Raw genomic sequence first — 21,002 nt, forward strand, 5'->3', positions numbered from 1 at the left:
TGCATCACTTTCAGAACAACATCTAAAAAACAAGGGCAACAGTTAAGCTGAAAAGAGATCTTTAAAAATCTAACATATTCATTTACATGATTAAACCTGAGACATTGCGCTGGAATACACACATTTCACGCGTGGCGGATTCCGGGCTCTTTAAGGGCCATTTCATGTAGTGTCAACACCCACAGGTACAGGGAAATCACTACTACAATGAGATGAAACATGGCAGGTAAATCGGACTACAGACCAATCACAATCAGACTTGATCATAAAAGGAAATCTGACAATGTTTATATGTTTTATAACTTGTCAATGTATTATGAATACATTATATAGTGTGTTTTAAACTATCCACTGAAATTGATTTTGCTTTTATGATGTCGTTCATTTTTAGCCTGATAAAACATGTCCATTTATTCAAAAATTTTGATTAAATTTTGATTAAATGAATAAATTAAAATAATTTTCCAATCACGTAGGCTACCTGTTGTCTATTCAATTAACATAATAATATATAAAATTAGACTGATAATAATCCACATGATATTATAACACCATTTTATAAAAAACATTTTAATGTAGCCCAATCTGTTACATGCCAGAAGTGCTTTCTTCGTGTTTTCAGATGTTTTATTTTTTTCTTTACTCTTACAATAACACTGGCATCACAGAAAACAATATCTGAGTGCCAGTGGAAGAGGATGTGGGTTATATGGAGGGTTTGAGAGATATTAAAAATCCTATTAAACATACACTGATGACCAGGATTTGGGAGAGTTTGTGTTCGAGACGCTTGCGTTTGTTTTACCGATAACCACACGGTGGCGCACATGTGCCGTGATTCATGAGGTCAACATAATGGTCTTGTGGGTGATGGACGGTCTGCGTCTATAACTGCACTGTTTTTCGTGTAGCTCTTATGTGCTTTTTTCTGCCGTTTGTTTATGTAATACTGTGCTTTAAGTGGCCTGCTGCTTTAACTGAACTTTTTATTTGGAGTTAGCTTTATATTTTACAAAATATATTTTTGGTTGGACAATAAATACAAATGAATTACAATTTTTTACTATTGTAAATAAAGGTGAAAGCAGAATTTGAAAATAGATTATGTGACTTTACACAAATATAATTACTGTTGAACATATTTATGTGTTTAAGATTTCAATAAAATAATTTTAAAATGTATATGGGTCAGTACTAAATACCACTAAAGTAAAAAACAAATCCCTCTTTTAATATTGTTTAGTAGTGCCAGCAGCTACTATATATATATATATATATATATATATATATATATATATATATATATATATATATATATAATTCATTTGGTATATTACATTTGTGACATGTTACAATCCTTTATTGAGTTTTATTTGCTATTTTTTCCTTGTAAAGCATAGGTACAATATACAAAATAATACATTATTATCATAGAACTACATATTTATATGATTTTGAGGTTATGCGTCATCTCTGTGAGTCTGTCATAGTAAATTTGTATCATATTTAAGAAGAAACATAACTGACACCCATGTTGGCACTCTCTGACCATTCGGGGGTTGACCGGGTCTCCGCCCCTTTACTTAGAAATCAACGTATTATCATATAATAATTACAATATGCTAAAGAAAACAAAATATGAATGGGCTATGAACATGTAAATGGTATACAAAATAAACCATAGTTCCAAGTTATATTATAACATTATAAAGGCACAATCGGATTTTAACTTGCCACCGCCCCCTATGCTAAATAGTCATCTCCATTCAACGTCACCGGTGTCTGGCGGGAGTTGCTTTTTTAACACGCGCACATCTAGTTCTCCGGAGCTTTGTGTTGTGTTATCACAAGTTTTGTTAGCAGAAATGATCGGACAGAAAAGCATTACGTCGTTTTTCTCGCCAAAGTCCAAGAAAAGAAATCTGGACGAGGATGCAAGAGATGACGTGAGTAAACATTGAAGTACATTACACTACATCAGCGCGGGTGACAGCAACAAACATCTGACATTTTGCGTTAACTATGAATTAATACCACTGTAACTTAGTTGACTTAATGTTTTTTCGTTTAACCCAGTTGTGTATTATATCATGTTAATGCATAAACATGATCAAGTTTTCTATTTCCCGCGAAATACATTCCGTCAGTCCCGGAAGTACATTTACGTCACTTTGTCAAACAAAAGTTAGCGTGTTGTTTCAAAATAAACTGGGACGCGGTTTGTAGTAGCACAAAATTTCGCAATTTTTTTTAAAACAATGCCGCTGCATTTTGTGAACAGTTTATGCTCTACTGTGTTATTTCAGATGTTTGTTTTTCGCAATGAAGTGAAACTTCATCAATTCTGCACAGGACATAATGTTTTCAAACATAGCATCTAGACTTTTAAATGCGCCGATGTCAGGCCGTTTTGCCAAACGAGCATATAATTCAACCAAATACACTACAATATCGTCTCACTCTCAGGTGAAAAAGCAGAAGAAGGAGAGCAGCGGTGTTATACCTTCACCATCACTGAGTCCAGAGCAGCTGGAGCGGATCTCCGCAAACAAGAAAGCGGCTCTGTTGAAGCTTGCTGCACACCAGCACGTGCCGGAGGGTGTCGGAGAGAGCTGGACAAAAGCACTGAATGGAGAATTCGGAAAACCTTATTTTAAATCAGTAAGACACTTTAACATGTGATGTGTGTCTGGTGGGCTAGTTGTCACAGTTGTGTCCCAGCCTGGTTTTATCTGGTGAAGCAGACTAGTTTTAGAGGGCTTTTGGACCATTTTAGCTGTTCTTAACTAGTCAGACTAAAAGACCAACTGACCCACCAGCTTGTCTAGGATGGGATAACCAGCTAAAACCATCTTTTGCCACTTAAACCAGCTAAGAGATCATCTAAAACCAGCCAACCATCTTAGACTGGTCATGGCAGTAGGGATTATTAGTAACTATTAGATAAAAATAGAATCTATTGTGTGTATATACTATATACACACACACACACACACACACCGATCAGCTATAACATTATGACCACCTGCCTAATATTGTGTAGGTCCCCCTTTTGCCACCAAAACAACCCTGACCCGTTGAAGCACGGATTTTTTTTTACCAGAACCAGCATTCACTTTTTCAGCAATTTCAGACAATTGCAGACCCTGTCTTTTCCTTCCTTAGACCACTTTTGATAGGTACTACCCACTGCAGACCAGGAACATCCCACAAGAGCTGCAGTTTTGGAGATGCTCTTTCCCAGATATCTACCTATTACAATGTGGCCCTTGTCAAACTCGCTTAGATCCTTACGCTTGCCCATTTTTCGTTCTAAGTCTAACACATCAACTTCTTTCAATCATGATGTTATGTTATGGCTGATCGGTGTATATTAGGATCTACAAACACTATGCATGTGTGTATATAGGATTATAATGCAAGAACAGTAACAAAATCATATTTCTCTTTTGCAGTTAATGTCTTTTGTTGAAGAGGAGAGGAAAAAGCACACCGTCTATCCACCTACACATCAAGTTTTTACCTGGACACAAATGTGTGATATAAAAGATGTGAGTTTTGCATGTAGAAAGTTGCATTCACACATGATGCTTAAAATATCAAATCTTACAAATAAAGGGACACACCACTTGTTTTGAAAATATACAAATTTTCCAGCTCCCTTAAAGGTAAACATTTATTTTTACCATTTTGGAATCCATTCAGCCGATCTCCGGGTCTGGCGCTACCACTTTTAGCTTAGCTTAGCATAATCCATTAAATCTGAATAGACCATTAGCATCGCGCTCAAAAATGACCAAAGAGTTTCAATATTTTTCCTATTGAAAACTTGACTCTTCTGTAGTTACAACGTGTACTAAGACCGACAGAAAATTAAAAGTTGCGATTTTCTCGGCAGATATGGCTCGGAACTATACTCTCATTCTGGCGTAATAATCGATGACTTTGCTGGTGTAAAATGGCTGCAGGAGAGCAATGATATTATGAAGCAGCCAAAAATAGTCCTTTAAAATAGTAATTAGTAATAGCAGGGGACTATTTTCGGGCACTGCCTAATATCCTTGCGCCTCCTGCAGCCATGGGCAGTGAGCAATTTTGTGTTAAAAATTGCTTTTAAATTATTATGAATAAATGGCGATCGATATAGGAGACAATAACAAGATGAGAGTGGTGTTTGGGACTGATCATTTCTTTTGTGATGGCAGATAAAGGTTGTTATACTCGGCCAGGATCCTTATCATGGACCTAACCAGGCTCATGGGCTGTGTTTCAGCGTTCAGAGACCTGTGCCACCTCCACCAAGGTATTACAAGCATCTTTCTGTTTAAACACTATCACAAGCATGTTTGAATTTGAAGGCTTGATTAGCAATTTCAATAAATTATGATTAAACCACTTTTGCTCCTTCACAGCTTGATAAACATGTACAAAGAACTGGCATCGGACGTAGAAGGCTTTCAGCATCCTGACCATGGAAATCTTACGGGATGGGCAAAGCAAGGTCAACTTCCAATGTGTTTTTGATTTATTAAAGGGAAAGTTCATCCAAAAATGTAAATTACCCCATGATTTACTCACCTTTAAGCCATCCTCGATGTGTATGGTTATCTTTTTCAGACAAACACAATCAGAGTTATATTAGAAAATGCCCTGGCTGTTCCAAGCTTTATAATGGTAATAAATGGTGCTTCTGATCCATCCTTCACAGAAATAATCCACACAGCTTCATGGGGTTAATAAAGGCCTTCTGATGGCAATCAATGCAATTTTGTAACAAAAAATCAATACGTAAAACTTTACCGTTCACAAGAGTGCATTTCCAGCGTAGGACAAAGCGTATGAGATGTAGTGACATTGTTTTAGCTTTCTATTTCATACTAGTGTTTTGTTTTGCTCTCTGTGCTTTCGCGTTCGTCAATACGCTAGGGCTGTGCAAATAATCGTCTGCGATTCTCATGCGTGTTTCATCAGTAAACCCGGTTCCTAGTAGATTAGTAGTAAAACGCCATCAGCTGCTTTCAAATTGAGCTGCATTTACTACACAGAGCCGTAGTTCACAGAAAAGCTAGGCAAAATCGTGTTCATAATCGAGGAAAATCAACTCTGATAATCTATGCGATTTTGCACAGAACTGCGGTTCTGTGAAGTAGATGCGGCTCAAGCAGCTGATGGCGATTTACTTGTAATCACAGAACCAACTTTTTCTGAACATACGCGCATGAGAATCACAGGCGATTTTTTTTTGCACAGCCCTACAATACGCCGCTACGTCTCGTATGCTACGTCCTACATCATACGCTGGGATTGCCCACTCTCGTAAATGCGTGTTGGTCATTACCGGAAGCTAGTTATTTTAGATTGTAAAGTTTTAAAGGTCCCGTTTTTCAAACTGTAATGTTGCTGTTAGAGCATAAATTATACCTGCAAAATTAAAAAGCTCAAAGTTCACTGAGAGGCAATATATTTTCTTTAACAGAATTCCACTTTCAAAGCCTACAACAAACGGCCGGTTTGGACTACAGCCCTCTATGTCCCAGTTGAATGACATCAATATTGGGAGTTTTTGACTAAACTTCGCCTACATGAATACATCAGTCGCCAGCTAAGCTAACGGCAAGCTAAGCTGCTATCGAATCACAACACACTAAACGTGCTACAAAATCAGAATTCGTTACGTATTTTGAAGGAGGGACTTCATTGAACAAGGAAGACATCACCCCGTTTTTAGGACCGTGAAAACAGCAGTATAGAGATGAGTAAATTGTGTGGAAAAATACCATGTTTTTTACACGTGAAACATGAACACGTGTTATGTTCCGCACTGTAAACACAATTAAAGCTTCAAAAACACAAGAAGAATGGGACCTTTAAATATAGATATTTTGCTTACAAAATCACATCGATAGCCTACCGAAGGCCTTTATTAACTCTTTCACCGCCAGCGTTTTTAAAAAAAGTTGCCAGCCAGCGGCAGCGTTTTTCATGATTTTCACAAAACTTCAATGCCTTCCAGAAAATGTTCTTCTTCAAATATATAAACATACAATATACCAAATGAAAGAACAGACCCTCTGCTTTCAAACAAAAAAAAACGTTTCATCCTACCTTGAGTAGTTCTTTTGTAATCAGCTTTTGAATATGGGTAGGTTTCTGCAAAAACACCACATTTTGAGCAAAAAGCAGAGATAATTCAATTTTTGTGACGGACTTTTCATAGAGATCCCATTCAGAGCGATCTTTAAAACAGACACGGACATGCAGCAGCAATAGGGCAATACTTCCGGGTTTAAAAAGTTGCGGTATTGCGGAAAGACGGAAATACTCGTCATTGGCGGGGAAGCGTTTTCTCTTGATTGACGAGATATCTCGTCAATGGCGGGGAAAGATTTAAATGGGACATATCACGGAAATTTGTCTTTTTCCATGTTTAAGTGCTATATTTGGGTCCCCAGTGCTTCTATCAACCTAGAAAATTTAAAAAATAACAACCCAGTAACTTTGTTTTGGTAAACCATTCTCTGCAAGCATGTGAAAAAATAGGTAATTGAAATTTGGCTCCCCCTGTGATGTCAGAAGGGAATAATACCACCTCTTAATTTGCACTATCCAACAATGGCACTGCCATTAAGTGCAGAGATTATTTCATTTGCATTTAAAAGAAAACTGTACATTTTTGCTCGTACCTACAAAGTGGCAACTTTAACATGTTATAATAAATTATGATATTTTGAGCTAAAACTTAACATACGCATTCTGGGGACACCAAAAAGATTTTTTTTACATCTTAAAAATCTTGTGAAATGTCCCCTTTAAGCCACTGGAGCCTTGTATTACTTCTGTGAAGGATGGATGAACTTTTGGGGGCTTCAAATCAGATGCACCATTTACTACCATTACACTGGTATTACCGAACAGCCTGGACACTCTCCAATACAACTCTGACTGTGTTTGTCTGAAAAAAGATGATCATATACTTCCAGGATGGCTTGAGGGTGAGTAAATCGTGGGGTAATTTCCTTTTTTTTTTTTTTTTTTGGCTGAACTATCCCATCAATGCTATAAATTACACTACTATTGTTATTGTTATAAACTATTGCACTTAGCACCGTGAGACTGTTATTGTGGTTCTTTTAGTTTTTTTCAATTCATGTTGTGTGTTATATTCTTGTAATCATGAATGTATTTTGTAGGAGTGCTGTTGCTGAATGCTGTGCTAACGGTGCGTGCCCACCAGGCTAACTCACACAAAGACAAAGGATGGGAGATTTTCACAGATGCCGTTGTACAGTGGCTCAATACTAATATGGAGGGTCTTGTTTTTATTCTCTGGGGCGCATATGCTCAGAAGAAGGGTGCCGTCATTAATAAGGTATGTTTGACAAATACTGCAACTCTGAACAAGCTTAAGCATGTGAAAAATAATTGCAAAATTGTTACAAGATGTTCCTGTGGCTCAGTTGGTAGACTATTATTGTGTTAAGGGATTAAACCCAGTGAACACATACCAATAAAACTATAGTTTAAATGCACTGTCACTTTAAATAGAAGCATCTTCCAAATGCATAAATATAAATTTTTCTCTCAATGTTAATTTACAGAAGCGACATCATGTTCTGCAAGCAGTCCACCCTTCACCACTGTCCGCTCACCGCGGCTTCTTCGGATGCAAACATTTCTCAAAAACCAACGAACTGTTAAGCAAGTCTGGAAAAGAGCCCATAGACTGGAAAGCGCTCTGATTGTTTCCCGTTTAGGATCTGATGAAATGTTGTTGGCCCTGTTTGTTTGCTGTTAAATGTGTTCTTCTCTAAACACTATATACTTGTTTATATAGCTGCGTAGGTAAATACTTCACACTATTTCCTTTATCATTGCACTTTGTGTTTCTTTGACAACTGTTCAGATTTTATATTATTGTATGTTTCATGTCATAAGGCCACAGTGTATTTTATCAAAAGGTTTGTTCCTGATGGTTCAATTTTAAACGTACCACCGTGAAGCTATTTGTGTTTGTACAATAAACTATTTTTTCACAGAATGCTGTAGGCACTTTTAATTTCACTTCAAGTACAACGGACTCTTTCGGTTTTAATATCAAGAAAAGGTATTATATTTTTGACTGACTTGCACAGTTGTTGGCCGTATAGTGTTTCTTCGAGGCGTTGAGTAAAGTGGGTGTGCGCACGAAGCAACCAATAGCCCCCGAATCCGGGTTACCACGAGTTCACAGAGAACCTAAACAAGTTTCACGCTATAGCATCAATGCTAACTCTGGGAAGAAGCTGAAATAATGACTAAAATAATATAACTTGCCTCAATAATACGGACTAACGATAATCGCCATTTCACATACAGTCTGACTTTTGGCCATGGCTACACGAGAGATTCGCCAGTACCGCCACGCCGCGATGTTGATCAAGCAGGACGACGACTCCGATGCCGAAGAATCGATCGTCGTGTTAAGGAAACCGGACGGCCGCGAGTCGCAGATCATCCACAGCGGTCATTTTATGGTGTCTTCTCCTCATACCGATCATCCACCGAAGAAGGGCTACGATTTCGATACCGTCAATAAACAAACATGTCAGACGTATCACTTCGGAAAGACGAGCACGTCGCATCTGTCCATCGACGCTTCTCTGACGAAACTTTTCGAGTGTATGACCCTTGCGTACAGGTGAGCGGCTTAACACACAAAATAAGTTTATTTAGATATTGTTTTAGCCAAGTTTTGAGGCAAATACAACTCCACCATCAAACAAAACGTCACGCTTAGCTAGTTGCTAGCTAACAACGGGAGCGCGATTAGCATCTTCTCAGTCACTCGCACCAGACGTGAAAACATGCTAGTAAATTAACAACTTAAACTTTTGTGATGTTATTCAAGACACGTGATTTATACTTTATGCCGTTGTTTAATAACATGATTAAGTACCCACAGTTACTTCTTTGTTCTGTGGCGAACTTATTAAGTTAACCGTTAAGTTAATGGGTTTATTAAATCTTAATATTGACGCCATTTTCAGTCTCAACAAATGTAACTTAGTTGTAGCATTTATATATCGCATATAGCCTGTGTGTGTCACGAGTTATAAGTGCAGATTTTTGTTTCAACTTTAGCAATAAAGCTCTGAAATGTCAAAGCCTTAGTTTTGTAAGTGTGACAAATTAATGCACAAAATATAAATAAAGTGAGAAAACATTGGGTTTGAATATAGGTTGAGTATTTACATTAATGCATTTGGCAGGTGCTTTTAATCCAAGAAGACTTGTCATTTATACATCTGTTTATTTACGTGTGTGTGTGTGTGTGTGTTTCCTGTGGTGCAAACCCATGACTTTTGCTTTACTAACCCAATGCCCTATCAGTTGAGGTACAGGAACACTTTTAGGTTTCTCTTCCCGGTTTAGCTGCTGAGGTCACGATGTTGCATACAGTGTTGCAAAATCAGCAATATGTGTTATGGCCTGACTATGCACGTAACATATTTGTTATGTTTCACAATATGAAACATTAACTAAATCTACATTCCCACCTGAAAGTTTTGCTGGTTTATTATAGTATGCTAGTATAGTTTAAATATAGTTTAAACTCATCCTTGATTCATAATGCTGTGTAATGTTACGTGATTAATCTCATCTGCGCATATAAACTGTCCACTGGTCCTCAAAAAATCCTCCAGGTTCTTCACAATTTTTGCCTTTCCAGCATATCACCTTTTTTTACACTGAGGATAATCAAAAGCATCATGCACAACCAATTACAAAATTGTCTCAATTACAAAAGACACAAACATTCACTGATGTTCATGAAGGCAACACATTTTGTACATTTTGAACTGCAAATTGTATGTTTTTACAGATTCTGCAAGGGGTATGTAAACATATGAGCTCAACTCTACTTACTACTATCATTTATCTGTGTGTTTACATCATGTTTCAATAAAGAAAATGTGGTCAAACGTTTGGTTAGTAGCTTGTGGCCACAACAAAGGGATGACTGTGATCAGATTGTTCATTCTTTTGCGTTGTAAATATAAAGATGTTTATGAATCACTAGTGAGCATGTTGGCTAAATCAGGACAGGAGCTTTTCTTATGTATGCATGTTTAGCATCTGTTGCTATAATAAGATGCTGTGTGTGGATAGTCATGTACTTGGCTGCAAAGCCATTTGAAGATTTTTGGAGTCAGTGCACCATAACAGATATCCTTCTTCATAGGCTTCAGCTAAAAAATACCCAGAACTGTGTTGAACATGCATGTTGCTGTAGACATTATCTTTTGTTAATAAAGGTTAATGTCACATTTGCTCTATCGTTGAATGAAGACTTTCTTTTAATGTAATTAATTGTATTGATGTAATGTTTTTGGACAAATATTTTGAACAGAATGCTCATGTATTTGTCCTTTGTGAAGACAAATAAGAGCTGGCAAAACAAAATCAAGGTTTATATTTCCCTCATGACCAAAAACACACATGACATTGTTGATTTTGTGAACTAAAAACAAAAAAGTCTTTCTCAAAGAAGTTGTTTGCTGTTGATTTTGTGAATAAAAACTAGGGCTGCACAATAAATCCGTGTGATTTGTCACGCGCATCTCGTCAGCAGGATGAGGAACTGGCATCTTGTCTCATCGAGGAACCTCGCATGCGATTTATTGTGCAGCCCTACTTAAAACAAAAAACAAATTTTCTCAAACGAGTATTTTGCTCTCACAATTCTGTTCTAGGAGAAATGCCCATACAAGGAATTCCACCCTTTATGACATCAAACAGGGCCAAAAAAACTTATGGGGGTGGACTAAATCTATTTCATGGATTCTGACTTATTAACACAGTTAAAGAGTAGGGCTGGGATGAAACATCATGCAATTCTGCTTGCTATGCTTTTCAATGAATTACATTGAAATTCTGCTACATCCAAAAGCCTGGGGGCGCTCTTGGGAGAAACTTAATATGCACTGAAAAAAGTACCAGTTACATGCAGTAGGTGTTTCTCAATGTCAAGGGTCCTTCTAAAGCCGAAGGTATACTAGGGACATCCACGTATGCGCTTAGTCCGCATGACATCATTATCAGGAGGGTCCGTGGCCGTCCGCGCGGTGCCCAAACATTGAGATCGCGCGGACCGTCCGCGTACAACAACCCATGCGCATGAAAAAAAATATTTTTTTTCTTGTTGTTTGATCTAAACTTTGTGTGCAGTGGTGGATCCGCTACTTTTCTTCATCTATCCTAATTTTTTAATTTACTGTAAATGGTCCAAATCAGTGCTGCCCTGATGGCCTGGTAGAGTAATAATTTGAATAAGAAATCATTTGTATTGTGTATATGTGTCCAATGCGGCCATCCATGTGTAGCCGCAGGGAGTATACTTGGAAAGCTGCGTGGACGAGCCGGACGCGGAGAAAATTTATACCCCGGCCTTAAAAGTACGTAAGAAATGTATATCAATGAATCATAAAATGGCTCTGATATGTCACTAGACATTAAGAAATCATTTTCATTTCAAATATTTATATCACTGACAACAGTGGTCCGGCCAGGATATTGTCATTTAAAAGTGGAGTTGCAGCCCTCAACTGATGTTTATGTTGTCATGTTGTGTATTTGGCACCAGTTGTGTGATTGCAGAACCAGTTTTAGCCACAAGTTTTGTGATTGCAGTACCAGTTTTGTCCACAATCCTACATACTGTTCCTTTAAGTCACTTTCTTCAGAGGCTAGGCGAGGCTCCTCTTTAACATTCGAAGAATACGTAAATGGAACAGGCTAGCAAGTGCACGTCATTACATCAGTGAAAAGGTGTGCTTTCGATGCTGTGTGCATAGGATTCTGGGGGATTTGATAGCGCGAAGACTACACATGCATCCTTTCCTGTATATCGGATATTTTTCGAATGACGGACTTAGTCCTTGGTTGAAATTCCCAGGATCCTCGACATTGGAACAGTCCTTCGACGGATGTCGATGACGTAGCATTCTCGAAATTCTGCATGGCTTCCGAGGATCCTGCCCTGACATTGAGAAAGACCTAGTGATTTTAGATATTCAGAATCGATATCAGACAGGTATTATTAGAATGAATCGTGATAAATCATCCCAGCCATATTAAAGAGATTGATTGGATCAGCAAAAAAGGATGGGAAAAATCTAATAACAAATCAAGAAATTACAAACATTTATAAAAAAAGTTGCACATTAAGGTCTAAAATTATCATTAGGTACAGAAATCGAATCAATTAAATAATAACACTGTATTTATTGTATTAATTAAATGTAAAAAAAATGTAGAGCTACAGAAGCTTGTCTTTGGTTGTTTGATTGACACAGACTTAAGTAGGTTAAGTAAGGTTACTGTCTCTTTAAGTCCAAATAGGCACAGACTGGTTTCTGCTCCTAATCTATACACACACTTTGGACATAAACAAATGTTTTTATTAGAAAAAGAATACTGTGGAGATAATTTTGTTTGTATGTGCCCTTTCAAGAACAGAGGTTTTATGTTTGCTTGCTTTTTGAAATGCATCTCTGTGTGCAAACTGCTCACTTTAGCGTCTTTTTGGGGTTAAATTGTTTAAAATCACTTGAATGTTAACATTTGCAAACCTTTGAAACACGTTCAATTATGAACTTTACCTATTTAAATTTGCGTATTAATCCGCGAATCACATGCGAGCCGAACAGTGGGTCTAATCCGCACGGATCAACTGCGGTCCGTTGCAGCACTAGTAACAATCTTGCTTTATTTCTTTAATGGGCAATTTCTGTGCAGGAAGTACAGTGGAAGAACTTATATGGGCACGTTAACCGGAATATACACACACCAAGAGCTGACACAAAATCAACGTCGCCAAAGAAGTGTGTTTTGTTTGTTTGCTTGTTCAGCTTACCAGTGTGCCCAGCATTATGGAAACACTGGATGTAGTTTGTTTATCAGAGGTAGCGAGTTGTGCTTGTGTGTGTTTGTTTAACGCTGGATTTTGTTGAAATGGGGCAGTCCCAACCAGATCATAAGTCGCAGGCGGTAAGTAAAACTGCATTAAATGTCTGTGTTTTGTTGGCAATTGTTGTCTCGTAAGTGCGTATTATGTAAACGACATGAACATGTAGTGAATCATATTATCCAGATATAGTGAGATAATGTTTTTTTAAATGGGTCTCTCCATGTATGCAAACTGCTCACTTTAGCGCCTTTTGTGGTTAAATTGTTTAAAATCACTTGAATGTTAACATTTGCAAACCTTTGAAACACGTTTAATTATGAACTTTCCCTATTTAAATTTGCGTATTAATCCGAGAATCACATTCGAGCCAAACCGTGGGTCGTGATCCGTAACACATGTACACACACCAAGAGGTTACACAAAATCAACATCACCAAAGAAGTGTGTTGTTGTTTGTTTGCTTGTTCAGCTTACCAGTGTGCCCAGCATTATGGTTGTATAATACACAGTTGTATTTTGTTTAACACTGGATTTTGTTAAAATGGGACAGTCACAACCACAGGTCATAAGTCACAGGCGGTAAGTAAAACTGCATCAAATGTCTGTTTTGTTGGCAGTCGTCATTTTGTAAGTGCGTATTATGTAAACGACATGAAGATGTAGTGAATCATATTATCCAGAGAAAGTGAGATAATGTTTTGTGTGTGTGTGTGTGCGCGTGTGTGTGCGCGTGTGTGCGCGCGTGTGTGCGCGTGTGTGTGTGTGCGTGTGTGTGTGTGTGTGTGTGTGTGTGTGTGTTGTGTGTGTTTGTGTGTGCGCGCTTGTGTCTGCCTGCAGTACGCCTCCAGGAGCTCGCGTTTTTCCGGGAAATTAGCGGTACAGCTGAACTGTCTTTTGTAAATCTGATAAGACTAAAGACTTTCAGAGATATGAAGGGTGCAGAATTGCTATAAAGGTACTCAAGATTAACACGAGATTACCAGGAACACTGTGTGTTATGTGACCTTTAAATGAACCTTGATGGAGTGTATTCGGGACAGAAATACTCAGTCATATGTCTAACTAGTTTTTTTAAACTTTGCCCATGTTTAACATGAGTATTGAACTCTTTAACAATGTTAATAAGTCAAAATGCATGAAATAGCAGTGTTTCTCCTAGGTTTACATAGCCTGACGTTGTCATACTCAATTCTAGTCAGAATTTGAGTCTGATACCGCTCCATTGGGCTATGATTATGAGGCGTGTCTCAACCGAAAAATGCCTCTGCACTCAATTGGATAGACCTACAGTGTTTCCCATACATCAGGGGTGGGCATCGAGGGCCGCAGTCCTGCAGAGTTTAGCTTCAACCTTAATCGAACACACCTGAATGTCATTTCCAAACAGTCCTGAAGACTTCAATTAGATTTTTCAGCTGTGTTTGATTAGGGTTGGAGCTAAACTCTGCAGGGACACTGGCCCTCAGGACCAGGAGTTGCCCACCCCTGCCATACATTGATTTATTTGTGGTGGCCCACCACAGAATCAACACTGGCCCCCACAAATAGAATTTTCATGATTCCCATTTACATTTTTATTTCCCTATTTAAAATAGCTTAATTCGGCTTAAAATATAATTTGATATATAATACAGATCAAATACAGATCAAAGAGTAGAAGTGAAACATATTTCAGGTGCCAACACTAGATCAAACGCAAACACGACATGATGACGTCACATATATGCTAATTAGCGGGTGACGTCATCACCACCACAGTCTCTCAAAATCCTGTGGGAAACACTGGACCTATGACCAATCAGAGCAACAGAGTGTGTGACGTATGTTGAAATGCCGTCTTTTGCAGCCTGACCGAACTGTGCTAGTTATTTCGCTACCATGACACTAACATTGTGATTATACTAAGTCTGAGTTAGCGAACGTACATCAACACCTACTATGTTTACAACATTTAATTTATATCACAACATTAAGGCACACAGTAAGACTATTTCTTACCATTTGTACGTTAGTTGAACTTCATCCACGACGATACCCATTACATTTGCTTGAAAAATATCGGAGCCTAGCATGTACCTCCACTTATTCAGCAGCCACGATTCCGGGGTTCCGAAAAGAAGCTGGCAACAACAGCTAATTATATCCATCTCGTCGTGCACGCCGAGTTGCATCGCCGTGATACCTATTTCAGTTGCTTCTTTAACTTTGTCCTCCATAAGTGCGACCAACTTTTGCTGAATCCCGTAGAAAGGACGGCAAAAACATCTTTCCGATCAGCAAATGTTTTGATCGCGTTTCTCTGTTCCTCTTTTAAAATCAATGCTCTGTCAATATCTTTTAGAACAGACTCAATGTCAGAATCCAGTCCACACATCTGAATTCTACAGCGGCAGCCATTTCATTGTAAACAGATTCAACACACACGCTCTTTGGTGACGTGGTTGATTACGTTACTGTTGATCATCTGTCCATCATCATATAAAGCCCGCCCTGACAATTTGTTTGGTTCAACCAGCTTTGGGTCTAGCATAGAAGCTCCTCAACAGAGAAACCCCAGACCGATCTTCCCTTCTTTTAAAATGTTGTGGGCGGGGCTAAGATCGGCTGGCACCCAGGCTAAGATTTACAGATTTGGGGGGGGGGGGGTAATCCTGTTGGAGAGAATAATACTGTTTTTGTTTTTTTACATATTACCTTTCTGTTGTCAGACATAAAATTAGTAGACTATAAAGAAGTGAGCAAACACGACCCAGTCACACCTCGTGTTTAATTCAACCAGCTGTCCCTTTACCTCTGCTAAAATACTGGTATATAAATGTGATTTTATAATCATCTGATAAAATCACCATACATTTCCATTGAAGCCTTACTGCTGTTGCTTTTCTTTGTGTTATGAGACACAACTCTTTTTTTATTTTAAATGTGAGTTTTATTGTATATCACGTAGCCTAATAGCGCAGACAATTCGGTGCAAATTCAGAAATATGACAGCATACACTGTTACTGTTAAGCCGCCTTTCCACTGCACACGACAAACGACGGCCGTTAAACCGTAAGTCATTAATTTCCTATGGAGAGTCGTAAAGGGGGTGGTTGAGTTGCCAACCATCTGCGGACGCGTAATTTTCGGATCCGTTAAAATTGTTTAACTTGTGCGACTACACCACATGCGATATGCCGACCGGAAGTGATGCATTTTATTGTATTTCAATCATAAACTGTGTGTAAAGTAAAAATTATTAATCCTTTTTGTTTAACTTTATTAGTAACACTTGAATCTTTAAAAAAACACTTTTGATTAATGATAAGTAATAAATTATTAATTTAATGTGTGTATGTTATTATTTTAATCTTGTCTCCATATGTTCTCTCCAAAAAATATTGCCAATCTTTGTCATATATGCGTAGCTGTTTTTTGTTTCATTTATTTGCATTCATTTAATTATTCCACCATGGTAAATATATTAGAACGAAGCCTCTTCTGCTGGAATGAGCTTCTCTCCCATGTACGATTAAACTGAAACTTAATTACGACTGCCACCAGGGGGCGAACTCCGACTGTCGATTCCGTATGTCGTGTGCAGTGGGAAAGGCAGCTTAACTACAAAACACGTGCATATACAGCATGATAGAGAGGGAGAGAATGCGTGTGTGGGAAACACGCTAACATTTCGTCAAGTCATGATAAACTCGATCAGCCGTCTTCTCTGTCAGCCACATCCGTGACTGTTGATGTTTACACAAAAAAGAAAGTATACGGAGCAACGGACTTTGAAAACACCGTCACCTTTTCAGTTATGTGAGAGAGGGCGAAGTAAGTGAATTAAGCCGAACAGTAAAATATAAATCTGCGCACTCAATTGGATAGTTGTAAACGCGGACAAAACACAGACAAAAAAGACATGCCATTGTGGAAATAAGATAAAAACACATTACTTGAGGGCTATTTAGTTTGTTTAATAAAATAACAAATTGTTTGCTGGCGCAATAAAGAAAATCAAATTTACTTGACCTTCAAGGGGGCAAGTTAGGAGGGCTGGGGGGCCCTCTTTATATAAATGTAGGTGAAACTGAAATGGCATTAGACATCCCCTTTACAGTTGTGCTTTGTTACATTGGACGAGAAAATATCTGCAAATCATGAGACCATTATGTAAAGTCATGCTGTCATATTTTTAAATGACCGGCATTTATTTGTGTCTCTTGTTTGTAAGTGGGAGGTTAGTTTCACCGAAATGGAAAAACTTCAAAGGACTAAAGCTGTTGTGGAGGGACAAGATTCGGCTGAACAATGCTATCTGGCGAGCCTGGTACATGCAATGTAAGACCAAAAAGATGATTTAAATATTGCTCAGACATTGTAGACACTTTTTTTATGTATTTCTGCGTTGCTTTTCTTTCTGGAATATGTAGAGAAGAGACAGAATCCTGTTTGCCATTTTGTAACACCTTTGGATGGCAATATGGACTCTGGAGTTCATCGACCAACAGAGGTGAGCATATTTTATTAAGGCGATTGCAACAGAAGGAAAGTATTGGAAAAGAAGAATTGAAATTGTCATCAGAGAGTATCATAAATGGAGAACATACTTTAAAAAAAGGGTAGGTTAAGGTTTACATTTTTTAAAGGGTAAGAATTTAATGTGTGTTTGATATAAAGGTTTTTAATATTACATAATAAAATAATATAACTGTAAGCAGTAATGATGCTCGCTCATTCACGTGTTCAGTACATGCAACTGTAATAATTACATTTCATTTATAGTTACAGAGGCACAAGGATGAAGACCTTTCCAGCCTTCTCACGGTAATTCTCATTTATTTTATTGTAAACTAAGAAAAGTTTATTTGCGTTTTAAAATTACGTTTGCAGTTGGTAAACATTGCATGAAGCAATGTTGTTTCATCTGTGTTGTGTGTACGTGCATGCACCTATAACAAATTCTACACTGCCCAATAGACAGCATGTTTAATTTTACTATAGTTTTATCAAATCTGCATGAACAGTAATGGTGTGTTTTGTTACTGTGTTTGATTTATGTAGTGTGTGACATTTTTGGAAATGGTAAATTCACACCAGAAAGGTCAATCTATGCATTGCATGTGTGAATGGGATCGTAGTAGCCATCGTTTGCAAGGTTACAGCTCAGCACATATTCAGCATTGCTTCAAACTACTTTTAAGGGCATTATAGGATGTTTTTAAACTTCATGTATGCATGGGTAATTGAAAGTGTGTGCATTAACTACATTAAAAATAATCTATGCATAGACCTCATTTATGTTTGTCTACAAATTTTATTCTAAGAATTGAAGTATAAACCTTTTTATAAAACATTATAAAATGTAATAATAAAATTGTGTCCAGTGTCCTGTTTGCGTAACATACTGTATATTAGAGGTCTTCTCAAGTCCAAAGAAATGTTCCTGACCCGAAATGACCCGAATCACTTTATACTAGTGCTGCACAATTAATCGCATCGCAATCACGATGTCAGCCTGTGCGATTATATGACAGCAAAATGTTGCAATTATATTAAATAAATAAATGTGTGGACTTGTTAACACAAACTTTCTGATAACAGTTTGATGATTTTCCTTGCTGTTTAAAAAAAGAAAGATAAACGAACAAAAAAGGCAGTGCACGTGTGGCATGCACATGTGTGGTGTGCGTCGTCACTTATACCAGAGCGAAGATGGATGCAGAGGAGGTTGACAGTGATCTGGAAGCTAAAAAAACTCTACGTCTGTTGTATGCCGGTATTTTGGATTTAGGATTACTGACACTGAGCAGTTGCTACATCACGTGGCAAAACGAAAACATATCTAGTTTTACAAATACACATTTTAGCTAAACTGTGTGTGGATTTTCCTTAAAACCCATCAAGTTGACTCATGATACAATTTAGTATAATCGAAATCGCACACCGCAATATTAGCATCAATAACCGCAATGGAAAAAATTACCCAAATCGTGCAGCCCTACTTTATACCCGAACACAACGTGCATAAATTTTTTGTAAAAAAGTAAGACCAGACCCGAGACAAACCCGAGAAAATTATACCCGAGTCCGACCCATACTAGTGGCAACTTTTTTTTTTGTATAAACGGCACTGACGTGTGTGCATTATACAGACAGAAAGAAACTCCGCTGGTCTCCCAACCAATTTGGCGAGCTGCTCCTTTAGTTTTACTTTGTTTTCTGACTACGACACCAAGGTAACCGCTAAAATGTACATTTAAAATGGACTGACATGTCTGTCTCAACGAAAATGAACCTACCACCAGCCACACAGTGTCGCATATTGGTTGCAAGCGCTCTTGGCAAACAGATGAGAGGTTTGAAAAGGACATTGTTCGATGCACATGTGAAACTTTTAGACCCGAACCCGATCGGGTCTCGTGTCGGACCTAAGTGGACCAGTGAAGACCTCTACTGTATATGCTTGATGAACAGCTAGCGTTTTAGTCCGCACGAGCGTTTAGTGTGTGTCTTGACCTCGCCTGCTTGTTGCATTTTGACCTCCCAAAGGGAGCGGAGGAACAGTTGTCACTCTTTGGAGAAGTGTGTCCAGACACCTGCCGTATCCCCTTCTACCAGGATGAGGACGCCAGCAGTCGACGCTACTCCCGCAGGAGTCGGGATTCACCCGTTCCCATGGAGATGGACATGCTTTTTGACATGGATGTGCTGATGTCTGAATTCTCGGACACTCTGTTCTCCACGCTGGCCTCGCATCAGCCTGTGGCCTGGCCAAATCCTAGGGAGATTGGTGAGAGAGAAAGTCAGGTTTGTTAATGGGTTTACACGAGAGTGAGATTGACTGACCCCAAATCTTGTGGTCCTCTTAGCTCATGCAGGGAATGCAGATATGATCCAGCCTGGCCTTATTCCCCTGCAGCCCAATTTGGACTTCATGGACACCTTTGAACCTTTGCAAGGTAAAAGCACACTTCAGCTGATCCGGGTCTATTTATAAAACCAAGCGGGGAACGTTCCTGTAAAATGCAAAAGCCTGGCTTCCATTACAGATTAAAACTTTTACATTTTCTAAAAGCGATTGCAAAATGGCAGCACTTTTACTAATCAATGATATGTGACTAAAACATACTTTATTCCTCTTGCGTTAAATCATTCCAGAAATTATGCTAACGGATGTTGGTAGGTTTGCTTATATCATAGCCACCGCACTGGTAGGTGTGTTATTCAGCCATTGAAGGAAAACACCACAGTTTTTAAATATTTTACTGTGTTCTTGCCTCAACTTGGACAAATTAATACATACTTATTTATATTTTCAATGCATGCCCTTAAAGGCGCTCTATGCATTTTACGTTTTTGAAAACAGCGACCCCTGGAGTCGCTGGGGAATACTTGCAACTGTCGTAATTTCTCATCCCCACTCTGTACACCTCCAAAGATAATGACCAGGTAATGTTTCACAATTTCATACAAATATTAGGCTACTGCATAGTCTACTAAACTACGGATGATGGTAATAGGATAATAAGAAGTTTATTTCAAGTGTAGAGTAGGCCTACCTGAAATACCTGAAAATAAAGTAGCCTACCGCGTTTGCTTGCTTATAACGTTTTTACATGATTGCAGCCAAATTACAAGTAAACCATCTATAGTCTATGTCTACTGTATAATTTAATTTGTGTTTTTTTATTGTAATGTAAAAATTACAAAATGCCATGCCGAAGTTAATTGTGTACGTTGCATTATTTCACAACATTGGCCGTTATAATGTCACTATATATGATTATTAGGGATGCACCGAATCCAGGATTCGGATTCGGCCGAATACTGGGCTTTTTGACGGGGTTCGGGTTCGGCCGAATCCTAGATTTTTTTTCCACCAAACCGAACCCTTGGCTTGCGCTACGCTGGTCGACGTCACGCGGCCGTTGATTACACACATCGGGTGCTGACGTGGAGATGAGCTTTTTCTTTCAGTGAGCCTTAGGGGCTGGACACACCAAAACTTTTAAACACGGCTGAAAACGCCTTAAGGTATACTTTTTTTCCGCGTCCGGCTCGCACGCGTCC

At 38.4% G+C, this 21,002-nt stretch overlaps 2 protein-coding genes across 3 annotated transcripts in view; both read left to right on the forward strand.

The window, feature by feature from the left end:
- Positions 1–1,771: 1,771 nt before the first annotated feature.
- unga (uracil DNA glycosylase a) lies at positions 1,772–8,038 on the forward strand. 2 transcript variants are annotated; one of them, XM_055200868.2, is made up of 7 exons: positions 1,772–1,946; positions 2,467–2,661; positions 3,456–3,551; positions 4,206–4,303; positions 4,413–4,501; positions 7,191–7,369; positions 7,599–8,038. In XM_055200868.2, exons 1-7 carry the CDS (start codon positions 1,866–1,868, stop codon positions 7,737–7,739), a joined length of 879 nt encoding a protein of 292 aa, XP_055056843.2. In that variant the 5' UTR covers positions 1,772–1,865; the 3' UTR covers positions 7,740–8,038. The 2 variants fall into 2 exon arrangements, with proteins under 2 accessions (XP_055056843.2, XP_055056845.2); XM_055200870.2 differs by lacking the exon at positions 1,772–1,946 and having other exon boundaries at positions 2,173–2,661.
- Positions 8,039–8,154: 116 nt separating this feature from the next.
- Positions 8,155–21,002, forward strand: part of mlxip (MLX interacting protein) — a 38,955-nt gene continuing 26,107 nt past the window's right edge. The window contains 7 exon segments of the mRNA XM_073861054.1: positions 8,155–8,677; positions 17,164–17,267; positions 17,354–17,442; positions 17,444–17,551; positions 17,715–17,756; positions 19,482–19,722; positions 19,802–19,891. Coding sequence (XP_073717155.1) covers positions 8,370–8,677; positions 17,164–17,267; positions 17,354–17,442; positions 17,444–17,551; positions 17,715–17,756; positions 19,482–19,722; positions 19,802–19,891 — 982 coding nt within the window. The 5' untranslated portion in view covers positions 8,155–8,369.

Source organism: Misgurnus anguillicaudatus, chromosome 22 (genome assembly GCF_027580225.2).
Source record: "Misgurnus anguillicaudatus chromosome 22, ASM2758022v2, whole genome shotgun sequence".
In the NCBI taxonomy this organism is placed as follows: Eukaryota; Metazoa; Chordata; class Actinopteri; order Cypriniformes; family Cobitidae; genus Misgurnus; species Misgurnus anguillicaudatus.

Bases quoted from the DNA above. Each gene is read 5' to 3' on its own strand.
- unga (XM_055200870.2), top strand. From the start codon at position 2,359: ATGTTTTCAAACATAGCATCTAGACTTTTAAATGCGCCGATGTCAGGC. The intron at 4,502-7,190 runs GTCAACTTCCAA...TGTATTTTGTAG, and splicing joins TACGGGATGGGCAAAGCAAG to GAGTGCTGTTGCTGAATGCT. The intron at 7,370-7,598 runs GTATGTTTGACA...GTTAATTTACAG, and splicing joins AGGGTGCCGTCATTAATAAG to AAGCGACATCATGTTCTGCA.